The following is a 14,844-nucleotide window of genomic DNA, read 5'->3' as shown; positions in this document are numbered from 1 at the left end:
GGTAATGCGATACTATGTGTAGTATCTTAGCTTATTTTCTTGAATATACTTTATATTTTGATTAGTTATTTTTTCATTTTCATTTTACATAACTATATAATATTCATTAATATTATTAGTAAGTTTGATTAAAAAATGTATGAAAATTTCATTACTATGCTTTGAAACAAAATGTTGGTGATGGATAATATAATGTTTGTCGTTAAAGGTAATTCGGTGGTATATTCGTTTTTTATTATATTTTTCATTTGAATTAGTTATTTTACCATGTTTCTTTGCATATATTCATTGAAATTATATGTTGGTTTGATTTAAAAATGTATGACAATGTCATTGCTTTGTTTCAGTCAGCATGTCGATGTTGGGCCATTTAAGGTAAAGTGTACTATATATTTGGTGAATTGGTTTATTTTTTTGACTATATTTTTCATTTTAATTAGTTATTTTACCATGTCCATTTGCATAAATTGTCATTATGTTAGTTTGATTTAGAAATTGGTTGTGATTTATTTAGTGATTGATCAGCTTTGTGTTTAAGGTAACGTATGTAGACCTCCGTAATTGTATATATTGTCTTTATTATACTTGTTATTTGTACATATTCATTTTGAATATATATTAGAATGTATACACACTTGTTATCCATATTTTTGTTTCTTTTTAAAAAACTATTATAATGTATTAACATTACAGTTTGCATACTGGAAAAGTGTGTATGTATTCCTTGTTACAATTAAGGTACAATGATATTGATTACCTTACAGTACTTAATATAACAATGACTAAACTAGTAGTTTGTGTTTCTCTGTCTACAGCAAATCATCTGCTATTCTTTCTTAACCCATATAACGGAATTTATAAGTAAAAATGGTTCTATGCCATGATCGTTAAATTCAGCACTATTTACCGAAATACTAAAACATGAAAAGCATACGTTTTAAACAGAGCAGGTTAATCTTCTGTTAAGGTAAATAGCAACAGTCCTACATTTGAATCATAAAACTAACCGGATATAGTATACATTTGCGTGAAGCTATTATGCTAAAACCAAGTAATATAATACAAAACGTATAATTCATTACGATGGATACATAATAATAAAAAATGATATAATGATACTATATTTCGAATACTTCAGACAGCTGAGGCTTGCTATATATTTCCTACGTTTGTTGATTTATTAATCCTTAGGCTTATCATTGTGTATTATAACTTTATAAATCAGCTATCTACGGTTTTACACTTCCCAAGTAAATAAAATAAAATAATGTATGTTTTATCTCTGTTCCTGATTCGTACATTCGAGAACTTCTGAACTTATCTACGGTTTTACACTTCCCAAGTAAATAAAATAAAATAATGTATGTTTTATCTATGTTCCTGATTCGTACATTCGAGACTCGTGATGCTGTCACATCGTACAACGTTCAGGGTTAAGATAATTCACGATAAAGTGATCTCTACAGTGAATATTCTATTGGTGGGTCAACTAAATTTAAGGTAGTCGTCTCGGTCACAATATTTTGTTGTTCTTCTTCTTGTGTAGTTTTTTTGTAAACAAAGCAACACCCTTTTTAAAACCGACTAAAATGGATGTGATATATAATGCGAGGGTAAGAGTCTACATAACCAAAATGTAGATTTGTATTATTCTTGTTTCTATTATATGAATTAAGGTGGTAGAGTCAAGTGAGAAAGGGAATTGGCTGGACCTTTTTTACTTCTTTCTTTTTCGAACAATAACAGAATGATGTGTATGCCCATCGTTTACTATGCCTACACGTTGTTTTAAGTTCAGGCCTCGCGTGAACATACTGGGTATTGATTCGCCAAGGCAATCGTTTGGAATCCATCCTTCTTTGTTGTCTTTAAGATTTACAGCTCGTACCCAACCTATTGAAATGATAAAAATGTAGAATTAAGTAAAAAACGTATATGTTACTTTATTTTAGGTCAATTATATTACAATCGATTGATCGATATATTTATGCTTTCAAGTATATGCCACCGTTGACTACGCTGTCGTACTTACTCTACCTATTTTTCTGTTATGCTTATTTTACGATATACGAACTGTTTCAGAATTTTGTATTTTACAAATAAAACGACATACTGAGAATTCAACGTAACAGCAAGTAATACATTCTAGGCCAATATCCAATTCGTGTGATATGAGAAATAATTAGGTTACTCTACTGTAGGCTATATTATATCTGTTATGATATGATGATAAATAAAGCATCATTATATACGTACCAGATGTTTTATCAGTCAATTCTACCTCGTCACCAGCATTCACTTTCAATTCACCTCTGTCACTTCCAAGAAAATGTTTAGCAATCTTGTACTTGGGTCTACCTGCAACATAAGTTTGAGAGGCTTTAGTACGCTGAACTATGGGCGTCAACATAACCATTACCATCCTTTACCTTACTATCCTCAATATACTGCAAACTTAAACAATATTATAATGTTGAGAATTTTTCTTTAAGAAGAATGCTTACTCCATGTTGCATATTGTTCTCCGTCGTCACCAGAGGGTCCGGATAAGGTTTTCCGCCAGAATTCGAAACTTCTGCAATATTAAAATAGTTGAAGTTTATCAGTGACAAATACTTTAATGACATCTAAAGCAGATTGGCATGACGTTATCATAAATTCATCAGCATATTCTCCCGGTACTTTTAGAGACGATGACCTTCGGGGAAGCTTGGTGTCAAGCGACAGCTGGCTTGCCGAGAAGTTGAAAGCCAGAGGCTAAGAAACTATAGGCTATGTTTATTGTCTATAGACATGGAAATCGGGCCCGTTCCAACATGAAGAGTTTTCAGTAGCATTTAGACATTTATCTATTCACTTTTAATAACATGTTTTAATAGTAAACACGTTTACAGATGACTTCAATGTTGCTAGTATAAGTATTTATCGTACATGACCAAAAAACAACAAACCTGTCTTGCGAAGATTCCCAACAAATATAATACTTCATTCTCTCACATGTATCCTTGTGCATAACAATCAAGAACACATTCGTTGGCAAACCGTTCTTCTTTGGTACTTTAAACGGATATGTTTCGCTGGATGGCTTCTCAACTTCAACAAAATTCTTGTTGGCACAATCGATGAGCTTATACTTAACACTAAATATAGGAAATGGTTTCTATGTATAATTTGTTCGTTTTAAATCAAATAAAAACATAACTTCATTCCGTTCCAATGGCAAAAATAAAACACGAATAACTAAATTTTGTCAACCACTTCAACCCAACAGTGGAAGACCCAGCTGATAAAATTTCTTTTCTTATAATAATGTTGCCACTTTTGCTATATTTGAATTGCATTTAACCACCGCACATAACCGTACAGCAGACATGACCTACCTTAAAACTGCTAAACGACTGTGTACAATTTAATTCTGTGTGCTTACCAAATTTTTCTGTCTTTCTTGTATTGTTTTTCGTTGATAAGCATCATCACTCGTTCGAATGTTACCAACTTTACATTCGATTCTAACTTTTTCCAGTCTTTGCCACCTTTTTTCTTGCATGAATACACTATGACGTCATTCCAACTTTCAACCCAGCTCTCATTACTAATAAGTTTCTCTGCCTATAGATAACATCATTTATCATTTTACTAATGAATTTTGAAGCATAATAACCTCATAAAGTATATTGCTTAAATAAAAAGACATGATGTTTCTACAACTTTACCTCAGATAAAGTTACACCTTCAGTTTCTTCAAACTCCATTTTATGAAGAATATTTGAGACGTGTTTATGTTCTTTCTCTTGCAATTTACTATCTTGTTCTTCACATTCTTTGATAATGACTTTCATATGTTGAACAAGATCACGAGCCCATCTTAACACTTTTTCATCCGGGTTACAATATTTCTCAATTGCTTCTTGAAGTCTCTTAACACAAAAGTTACAATAACAGCAATACAATAAATTTAACATGAGGTAGATTGTGCTTAAATACTCGTTAAATAGAAATCAGTTGGCGAAAAGTGAAAAACATGTTTATACCATATAAATAGTATTTAATTTTAGGTTTTGTTTTTATTTGATAAATTTAATTAACGAGTATAATCCTCATTTTAAAATAACTAGATCACTGTTCAAACTTCTCAATCTTATCTTATGAATAATTCGTTCTAAGAATTAAAATATTCGTTCACATTTAATGACTTAATGTAACTTATATTATAGTGGTAATTATTTTCGCTAAAAAATAATGTTTATCTTACTTTAATATGTAGGTTGAAATGTTCGAGGAAGTAACACGGCTTCATCAGAAATTTCTGTAAGTCATCTTTCGGTGTTTCTTGGCTTTTTACGACTTCAACAAATGATCTCCTTCTTTGCCTAAAATAAGATTTATGTAATAAAGTAAAGAATCTATGGCGATAAAATAACTAATATACATACTGAATATGGTGTTCTGAAATCATCAATATATCCTGTTTTGCATATTTCACTATTGTTTTACTGTGAACATTATTTTTACAATGTAATTATGTAGTTAAATAACAATAATATGTTATTTTTATATTTTATTCAGAAAAAACCGTGTAAACAACACTTAATTCTAACCTCAGATATGACAATGTAGATTCTTGAAATCTCGAATTAACCGTATAATCTTTAAAATCCTTAAGATAATTAGTGGCTACAACGTCAAGTAGGAGCTGGCAAATATCATAACAATTGTCCCGGTTGCATTTGTTTAAATCGTTTAATAGGCTGCAAACATAACGGTAATAATCAGTTTGACAAAAAAGTCATCACAAAGGTACATGCAAAGAATAATTATGCTCACTTTATAGCAAAGATTCGTACAATTAAATTTGCTCACTACACTTACTAACAATATAGAAATGAGGAGATTTAACAACTAATTATTATTGAACTACAGAAACAGAAACAGAATGTTCAGTAACTTTAAAAATTATAACAATGTGGAAATTTCAGCCAGAAAAGATTGAGGTCAGACTAAATTCTTACTCTTCAATAACACGTACTGTAGTTTATCGGCTTCCTTAATTTTTTGACTAATGAGGCTTCGTATTTTAAGCATACATTTGAATAATAGTTAAAGCCAAAAATACATTTATAGGTAGGTGGCTTACTCATTGAAAAACTTGATGAGTTTTGGAATTCTCGCAAATAGTCTTCTGTATTCTCCTTCTTGTAAAATACCATTCTGTGGATTCAGTGCTGCATTCGTGACGTAACGACTATTGAGGGCGTTTAAGTCGTCTAAACATTCTCTCACATAAATGACAATTTCATTGAAAACCTTTGTAAAAAATACCACGTTCAATTTTGTTTGTTAGTACCGGTACTCAAGATTATTTAATTATATAAGATATGTGTGTCTTCTCAATTGTTTCACTAAAACTAAAATACATGCTTACTCTGGCTATCTCTATCTTCTGAATGTCCCTGAATCATAAAATAAAAAAAAGTTATTTAAAAGAGGCCTACGAAAGAAAAGTTGTACAGGTTATGTAAATAAAAATGCAAAAAACGTTCGATTGTATTTATTTGTTAATTTATTTATAAGGTTTCGTTTAGCGTGATTACGCCTTCAAACTCTTCTGTTTTAAATGAGAGGTATATTATTATGGGTGTCTGGCAGTCATGGAACACATTCTAGAGTATGCCTACAATGTCAAAACAATTTCAAAATGTTTCATCAGTATTTTCTAGCTGATTTCGATCAGTTTTGTGACTTGTAAGACCTTCTATAAATTCCACCCGCTGAGTTTGTGAAGCATAGTTTGCCTGTACTCACCCATAACGTGTTTTAACATAGGTCTCATCTAAGAAAAATAATAACATACAGTCAGGATAATAAAAATGTAGAAATTATCGAATTCCCTTTTAAAAGATAAAGACAAAATAATTATTTTACCTGACAAAAGGATAACAAAGGAATAATATTTTTTTAAAATTTTGTTGGTACTCATTCCAACATCGAGACATTTTGGTTTTTCACGGTACACCACTGCATAACAAAAAAATTGCATTTACCTGCTTCGGTTTCCAAATTGTTTCGTGAAGGTAGGTCAGGTTTTTTTTCTTTCTCGAATGACAATGGTCTTGTTTTGGCCTCGGCATCCAATGGTGGAGCAATATCAACATAAGCATATGCATCATCATATATACCTTCTTCTACACTGTATATACACATTAATACTCATAATAGACTTAATGTACTTCAGGGAACAGAGACGAACAATATGTATTATTTGCCTCATACAGAATAACTTTATACGTCCCTTACCTAATGTAAACTTCTCAAGATTTTTTTAATTTACATTATAAACTGTGAAAACAATTTTCTCCTGGCTTTAGTAGGCTTATTAATAAAAGGCGTAAATTTAAATTGGTGTATATTTTTTATTATTTTTCAAATTACCACTTTTGTCTACTTACTAGTTGGCTTGATACTGACTGTCTGATAATTGTTGCACCTCTTCCGTCTGCCTATTACCATCATAACTGTCCCTTTGATCAAACGTAGAGCCAATACTTTGGCGCTTGTTTTTATGTGTCGCTAATTCAGAAGGTTCTTTTTCCTGCAATAACTTAACAAAGCTTATTATATTCAATCAATACTTGCAATAACAATGTATCTCTACAATTTGCAACACTATTAAAAAATGCATGATGATGTAAACAAAATTAATGTACACATTTACAATGCTTATGAGATATAGCTGCAACGGATAATAATACAGTAAAAACAAGTACCAGAACAACAGTTTAGTTTATCTTACTTTATTCAGGTTAACTTCTGTATCTTTGCTGTTAAGGAAACGCCGTTTGAAAGCAATCACACCTCCAAACCTTTGACCAAGAATTGTCTTTCGCTTTGAAAATTCCTCAACACCGATTCCAACCGAATCCCTGAACAACAGAAATAATAAATATATTTATAGAATGCAAGATGCAAGTTGATAATTATATCCGATTTTATTTCATTCGTAGATTTAAATGATTTACACTTTATTGCGCTTTCACTTACATTCGCTGAGAAGATGCATTTTTATTGTACTTATTTATAGATTTTGTTGGCATCTAAAATGTATAGATGTTACCTTTTTTTCTTATTCGAGGTTCGCTCTCTTACGTTGATTCGTTCGAGTCTTGCTTTAGACCTGACATTTACCATTATCTGGTATTCATTTTCAAACTGTTGTCCTATTTCTCTTGGTATCCAACCAACTTTGTTGTCGTGTAATCTTTGTACGCGAAACATTACTGAAACATAAAACTAATTTTAAATCTAGAATAACAACATTTACTCAATAGTTTACTCTCTATGTTGTTTATAGGAACATTACTTGAACTCAAGACTAGGCGCGGTACAGTTAATGTTGATGCTGCTTTGTGGGCCTACGCATTGCATAGTATTCCACTATCAATTACAAATACTAGTAACTCAGAAGTTCATACAACGTGAGTTGCAATGAATCAATCAATAACAACGGATGTAGAATGAGGATCGCAATCAAAACACATTATTTCGTAGGTTCGCGATCAAGAAACAATGACCCACGCGTAGGCTACAAAGGGTTACGCGCGCGCGGGACAAGCAATAATTAATAGCTGTAATACTGAGTAATCGTTACCTTCATCTTCAGTTTCTTCAATCACCTCAACTTCATCTTCAAAAGTAAACGTGGCATTAGTTAATCGGTCAGTATACTGTTGACATATTGAGTACATCGGTCTACCTGTATAATATAATAATATAAGTTTTGTTTGATTTCAATTTGTTTATGTAGTGTATTATCAGGCAAAAGTTTGTTTAATTTAAGTTTTTTCACTTTTATTTTTACTTTTTAATTTTACATAAATGTGCTTAGGCCTATACATTAAAAAGTCAAATAATATATTCTCTCTAAAGACTCAATTTAGAGTTAAGTCCAATGGTTAATGCAGGTTACAAATTTTCTTTATTGAGCTAATCGGTGTCAAAATATTATTACAAAATTGTTGTTTGATTATACGAACTTACTCCATGTTGCATAGATACCATTTTCTGGAATTACTATGGCCTTTTCCCATTCTTTCACCTGTGAACTATTAAGAAAAATCATGATGGAGTTAAACATTGGTTTGGTGGACATAATTTAGTTTCCTCAAATAATAAAATACAGTGTAGCAAACGTTCATTTCACATGGGCTAGTTTCCTTTTGCTAGCATATTTATTACTGCATTTAAACTAAAAAATACTATAAAAACATAACTGAGAGAAATTATTGATTTAAAAGAGTCATCAGTTCATCAGTCGCCAAATGTAGACAAACTAATATAGTTTATATGCTTATACTGGTAGCCGCTTCAATGCATATATGGCTGATATTGGATATTCACGTTTTATTGCAAAACAATTTAAAACATTAACAAAACCAGTGTTACTTACTTAGTTGCGACTTTGTCACCCGTAAAAGCTAATACGTATTTGGTAGTTAAACATAGAGTCTTAGTTTGTCCAACGAGCTTGTAAAAATACAGTACAAACGTATGTGGATGTGGAGACGCTTTCTTTGGTAGTTGTTCGAAATCAACGTAGTTTCTGTTACAGCATTCCAGTAACTGGTATGATGTGCTTTTACTTTAGGTTTAGAATGAGTAAAACATTGGTTACATATAATATTGTTCAACTTTTTAGGCCTAAATCAACTGCATGATTATCTATCAATCAGAAGTAAAATAGCAATATTGATATTTGATTTTTACCGTTTGTCTTATCTTGCTACTTTCTTCAACTCAACAAGAATACAAATGAGAAGAGATATCTTATAGAAATATTATCCTAGAGACAGGAGATGTAGTTATATCATCATAGGCAATTAAAAGGAATAATTCAGCTGGATTAAAATAATACGTTTAGTCACCTTCTTTTAGTTTCTTCTGCTGTTGTCAAAAGAACAAACTTTTCGAATACCACCAAGTAAACTTTGTTGCCAGGATAAGCACTTTTGCCGTATTTAGATTTCTTTGGCATGTTTACGTTTAAAAAAACCCCATGCACCTTTGCGTAATCCTCGGCCAGTATTAAGGAAGCCTACAATATAAGAAGAATATAATCTAGTCATAATTATTTTGATGATAATGATATTATAACTAGTAGTACAGTAATAATGATGTACTATTAGTTGCTAACAGTATACTTACAATAATAAATACTTACAAACATATTTCACAAGTTATCGAAAAAAGTGAAATATGCATCAATATTTAGAAGTAGAAAAGTCAATGCAATTTCTAATAAAACTAGTTTTGCCAAGAAAGTACAATAAGGTAAATGTACGATAAAACATAATCTATTAAATTTAGTTAACATTAAATATTAAAGCTATTGTAATAATATGAATAAATAAGATTCAACTTTACTTCTTCACCAATGAGTCCAAACTCGTTTTTTGGAAATTGTATCTGTTCAACGATTTTAGATGAATGGTTGACATCTATCTTAGCTCTCTCTTTATATTCCTCTTGTAATCTGTGTTGCGTCTTCACCAACAGCTGTTGCGTTTCGTGTGCTAATTGGCTCACAGCGTTGCCATGGCAATTTATTTTTGCCTCCTTCAAATCCTTAATAAACAATTCATTATATGTGGTTTATAACAGTAACACTAATAAGCCTTGGTTAATTGCTTAGTTAATTAATTAATAATTAATTAATTAGTCAACTTTGTTGAAATACGCCACAAAAATGTATAATTTCCAGGCATACAAAAACAAATATTAGCATTAGGCATAATATTCTTATTCGTATTCTCTAACTAATATGAATATATTTTGATTGATGTGATTAAAGATTAAACCACAGAATCGATCAACTGTAAAAGAAACAGGATGATTATTCTTTGTGTGAGTTGAAATATTGATATAATTTGTTCCAATATTGTATACATATATATTTGATCGAGACATTTTAATTCTAAACCATAATACGAACCTGTAAATGATATGCTAGTGTATCAAACCAGTTATTTGGTTCTTTAAAACGTTCTTCCAGATCCCTAAATGAATACTCTTGTCGAGTTGATTGTGACAACCTTTGAAATAGCATGTGGCAGTCAGGCCGGGATTTCCTAAAAAAAGTTAATATAAAAAAGATTATAACTCAAACGGCTAATTATCGATACCTAGATTTACAGATTTTTAAATGTCCGATGAAAAAAAAAGATTCTTATACTTGACGAATGAAAGTAGATTCTGTCTGATGTCCTGATTCAGGTAGTACCATTCAAAGCATTCAAAGTAACGCTCAGCTAGCCAAGTTTTCAACAACTTATATAGTTCGACAATGTCTTTGCGTGTATATTCCAAATGCGTTTTTAGCCTACAAACAAAGAAGTATTACAAATTACCACCAATTCTAAAATTTCCAATAATGGTTGAAATAATATTAACAGTATTGTAATAATGATTTGAATATTGGTAACAATAAGAGCAACAACAAAATTCATAATATTTGAACTATATTTTGTAATTTTTGTTCTTATGGTTGAATAAGATTCTTGTGATGTTTGTGTTATACACAGGGCAGTTTGAAAATCATAAAACGTAGTTTTTAAAAGAACATTTGAATATCAAATATTTGAAAATGATCGTACGTATTTAAAACCTCCACAATTTCACCCAAATGATTGAACATCTTGTGTTCTCCAACTGAGAAAAATGCATGGTTTAGTTTATTTTGTTCGTACATCTCCCGTGTTTCTTTCACATAGTCATGTAACCATTTCACTCGAAGGAATAAATCTTCACATTCCTAAAAACAAATTGTTTAGAGTTTAAACTTATCAATAAAACAGTTGACGTTTTTCAGAAACCTATTTTCAACATTCATGTGTAACTGTTTGGAAATATCAATAAATGAACTGTAGACTATCCAATACGATAATAAACGTATTTTTCATCTAGGCCTATAGGCCTGCAAAATGGTTTATTAAAGATCTTAAAAGTTTAAGGCAAATCTACATTGCTGTTTGACAATATTGAAAGGTAACTATATAACTTATTTTATTTATTTTTATAATAATAAATAATAATTTAATAATCTTATTAAAATTATAATCATCATAAGTAATACGCAAGATAACTTACTTTTATGCAGGTAGAATCTCTTTCTTCTGTAGGTACCTGATCGTATCTATTGGATATGTTACAGGTAATTGTGAAAGGGTAGTGCTCGGGAGTTTCTTTACACGGTGATATGTCCTGCTGGTTCGTCCCTATAGTCTTATGCAGGCTATCCCCGATGTTTGCTACCTGATACGTCTCTTGTTGCATGATTGTTTGTCTGGTGCTTCCTTGTTCAGTTGGTCCAGGAGATTGATCCAGATTAAGTAACCGCTCCAGTTGTTCTTGCCGCTTCCGCCAGTTTGTTGGTTTGTGGATTGGTGACGGAGTCGAAAAGAGTAACTGTCCCGGTTCTCTCTGGTGCAAGTGTATGGGTGTTGTGGCGTTTGCTGATTGAGTCAGACTACATAACTGCCCCTGTTCTTGTTGCTGCTGCCAGTTTGTTGTTGTTTCAAGGTTTGGTGATTGAGTCGGACTACGTAACTGACCAATATTTAACTGCCGCAAGTTCGTTGGTTCATGGCTTGGCTGTTGATTTAAACAAAGGAACCGCTCCGGTTCTTGCTGCTTCCGCCAGTTCGTTGGTGTGCGGATTGGTGACGGAGTCAGAGGCAGTAACTGTTCCGACTCTCTCTGCTGCAAGTTTTTGGGTGCTCTGGCGTTTGCTGATTGAGTCGGACTATGTAACTGCTCTAGCTTTTGCTGGGGCAGGTTCGGCCTCGGCGGCAGAATCGGATAGCTTAACTGCCACTGATCTTGTTGCTGCTGCCAGTTTGTTGTTGCTCTGGGATTTGGTGACTGACTATGTAACTGACCATCTAGGTGCCGCAAGTTCGTTGGTTGATGGCTTAGTGATGGAGTCGGACTAAGTAATTGTTCAGGTTCTTCCTGTTGTAAGTTTGTTGATCCAGGGCTTGGTGACGGAGTCGAACTAAGTGAACGTTTCGGTTCTTGCTGTTGCAAGTTGGTTGGTTCATGGCTTAGTGACGGAGTCGGACTAAGTAATTGCTCTGGTTCCTTCTGTTGTAAGTTTGTTGATCCATGGCTTGGTAACGTAGTCGATCTAAGTAACTGCTCCGGCTCGTTCAGTTGCAAGTTCGTTGACCAAGAACTTACTGATGGAGTCGAACCAAGAAACTGTTCCGGCTCTTGCTGTTGCAAGTTCGTTGGTCCAGGACTTACTGATGGAGTCGAACTAAGTACATTTTCCGGCTCTTGCTGTTTCAAGTTCGTTGACACAGGACTTAGTGACGGAGTCGAACTAAGTAAATATTCCGGGTCTTGCTGTTGAAAGTTCGTTGGTCCATGACTTGGTGATTTAGTCGGACCACGTAACTGTTCCGACTGTTTCGTTGGTACATTAGGGACTGGTGATTTAGTCGGACTATTGAACTGATCTTGCTCTTGTTGTTGTGTGTATGTTGGTCCCAAGGTTGTTAATTGACTTTCACCGAATATCCATCCTGCCTGTTTTAGCTCATGTTGAATCTGCATAATTAAATGTATCTATTAATATGTATTGGTACCAACGGTTTATACAATTATACACTGGACACTTATTACGAGTAATATGAAAACTATTGTGTTCTTACTCATTATTAAGAGAACACTTTGTATTTCTCTCATATTCACTTGTCATCATAACTGTTAACGGAAGCATTGCCTTATTGTTGTATATAAGAACAAAATGTATAGGATTCACAGTGAATTCAATTTTTGAAATACACGCTTATCGTAGCCTAGAAAATGTTTAAAGATGCTTTTAAATTACCTGTTTAATCTTATTCGAAGGCTGCTTCGGTATATCGGGTGGTCTAGTGTAATACATATATAACATTGTAGTTGGTTTGAAGTAGTATCATGTCATCGTTATTGTAGTAAAAACATAGCATAACAAATTGTTTATAATTGTGTCAATAAATGTAGACAACTTTATCTACCATGCTAATCAATATCACTATACAGCCGAAGTGTACACTATCAAACTTTCGTTTGCAAACATGAGTCTGTACAACAGTTTTTCCAAGTTTGCTGGTGTAGACCAGGTTTAAATTTCCAAGTCTCTTATTATCAATCTAGAGTTTGCTAGACTTTATTTAGATATATGATTTCCAATTGAAATACAGCTACATTTGAAGTAATAAAATAACATTTAAATTGTATATTCAATATACTATAATAATTATACTATATGCAAAATAAAATGGTTTTACTGAATTGACTACCCATCATTACAATCTCATGAGCCTCCATCCCCTACAAACACAGCATGGTATATTTCTTTGACTTTAATGTGCAAGGGTTTGCTCTGTTTGAAGGAAGACAACACAGATACTGCGGCCTTCTTTTTGCATACGTTAGCTTACCATTACATCACATTGCCTTTCACATAGCTTTAAAATAGTAACGAAAAAACGTACCTTTTGGTATTTGGCCTTGGAAAAATATCTGGGGAGTAAAAAAGAGTCAAAGGATAGTTTTAAATTACACATTAGAAATCATTTGGCTAAATAACCATCAGGATAACATGTCTTATTTGACAACATATTGCGTTTAGATACAAAAAGCAAATTTCTGATATTTTATATTGCACAAATAAATACTGTGGAAGTAGCATATTCAAGTTCAAGTTCTTTACTTTGGCTTACAAATTTTATTTATTATTGATTACTGATAAAAATTGCGTGTTCAAATAAAAGAGGAAATTGAGAAATATAAAAATAAAACCCAGCTTGATATAATAGAACATAATAGAACAAAAGTAGCTGTGACGTTTGAGGAAGTGTCTTTTCAGGCGGTTGTTATTGCGAAATGAGCTCTTTGTATTCAATTCTGTAATGTAAAAGCAAATCATCCACTTAAACGCTCAAAATGTTGATATAATTTTCACTCTCAATGACTACCATTTTACCATGGTTATCTACAGGTACATACACATAATGCTACATAGAGCAGGCATACTTTACCAATTATCCTAATTTTAGAGGCTTGGTTACAAACAGTTATTTCAGACTGGCATGTGTTTTGTGTTGTGGCTTCACTGGCTTCAACATAGTACATGAGTACACTTAGCAGATGATATGCAAATGAGCAAGCTCACAGTAGTCTGAGATTATTGTTTAAAGACTTGTTATCTAAAACACTTATATTGCAAATGTGTTATTATGTCTAACTGCGGTGTACATATTATAAGATAGTGTTGCAAATGGTGATCTTGTACATTTCTATGTGACATGATCGTATACGGTACTATATAAATATACAATACTACACACAAAAAGTGAATCTTACCTATTAGTGGCTGATTCTCATAATTGTATTCAAACGTTGCGATTTTTCCATATTTATCATCTACGTTCAGATTACTTTCAGACTGTCTTCTTAGTTGTTCAAATTTAGCCTTTGCCGGAGCATTTTGGCTTACGTTAAAACTTTCGGATTTTGGGCGACGAGGTTTTGGTTTAACGATGGGTGGCACTTTACTTGCTTTCATGATGTTTATCCAACGACTGAGTTATTTAGTAAATATACTATGTATAGTATCTATACCGTGTAATCTATTTCTGAATCTTTAGAAATTTTTATGACAAAAGGTTTCTATAATTGACTGGTACATACTGTAAGTTTACTCGAAATGCTTCATTAAGTTTCCATTTCGTAAATACAAAATAAACAATTTCGTACATATTTATTTCCTTCATGGTAAAATAGTTAAGTCGATATGTAGTA

At 32.3% G+C, this 14,844-nt stretch overlaps 1 protein-coding gene across 2 annotated transcripts; it reads right to left on the bottom strand.

Moving 5' to 3' along the window:
- Window positions 1–639: 639 nt before the first annotated feature.
- On the bottom strand, window positions 640–14,692 carry LOC144854064 (uncharacterized). 2 transcript variants are annotated; one of them, XM_078711945.1, is made up of 27 exons: window positions 14,407–14,692; window positions 13,536–13,563; window positions 12,887–12,929; window positions 11,140–12,603; window positions 10,647–10,804; window positions 10,226–10,372; window positions 9,986–10,121; window positions 9,418–9,618; window positions 8,919–9,088; window positions 8,444–8,635; window positions 8,035–8,099; window positions 7,646–7,750; window positions 7,112–7,274; window positions 6,791–6,920; window positions 6,447–6,598; window positions 6,042–6,187; window positions 5,803–5,830; window positions 5,423–5,450; window positions 5,135–5,304; window positions 4,599–4,748; window positions 4,253–4,370; window positions 3,714–3,917; window positions 3,428–3,609; window positions 2,952–3,140; window positions 2,505–2,575; window positions 2,257–2,358; window positions 640–1,893 (listed from the first exon to the last, which is right to left on the bottom strand). In XM_078711945.1, exons 1-27 carry the CDS (start codon window positions 14,606–14,608, stop codon window positions 1,718–1,720), a joined length of 4,920 nt encoding a protein of 1,639 aa, XP_078568071.1. In that variant the 5' UTR covers window positions 14,609–14,692; the 3' UTR covers window positions 640–1,717. The 2 variants fall into 2 exon arrangements, with proteins under 2 accessions (XP_078568071.1, XP_078568072.1); XM_078711946.1 differs by having other exon boundaries at window positions 6,447–6,589.
- Between the last annotated feature and the right edge of the window lie 152 nt (window positions 14,693–14,844).

This window comes from Antedon bifida, chromosome 10 (assembly GCF_963402885.1).
Source record: "Antedon bifida chromosome 10, ecAntBifi1.1, whole genome shotgun sequence".
Lineage (NCBI taxonomy): Eukaryota > Metazoa > Echinodermata > Crinoidea > Comatulida > Antedonidae > Antedon > Antedon bifida.
The sequence above is the reverse complement of the archived record's forward strand: the minus strand, read 5'-3'. Positions and strand labels throughout refer to the sequence as shown.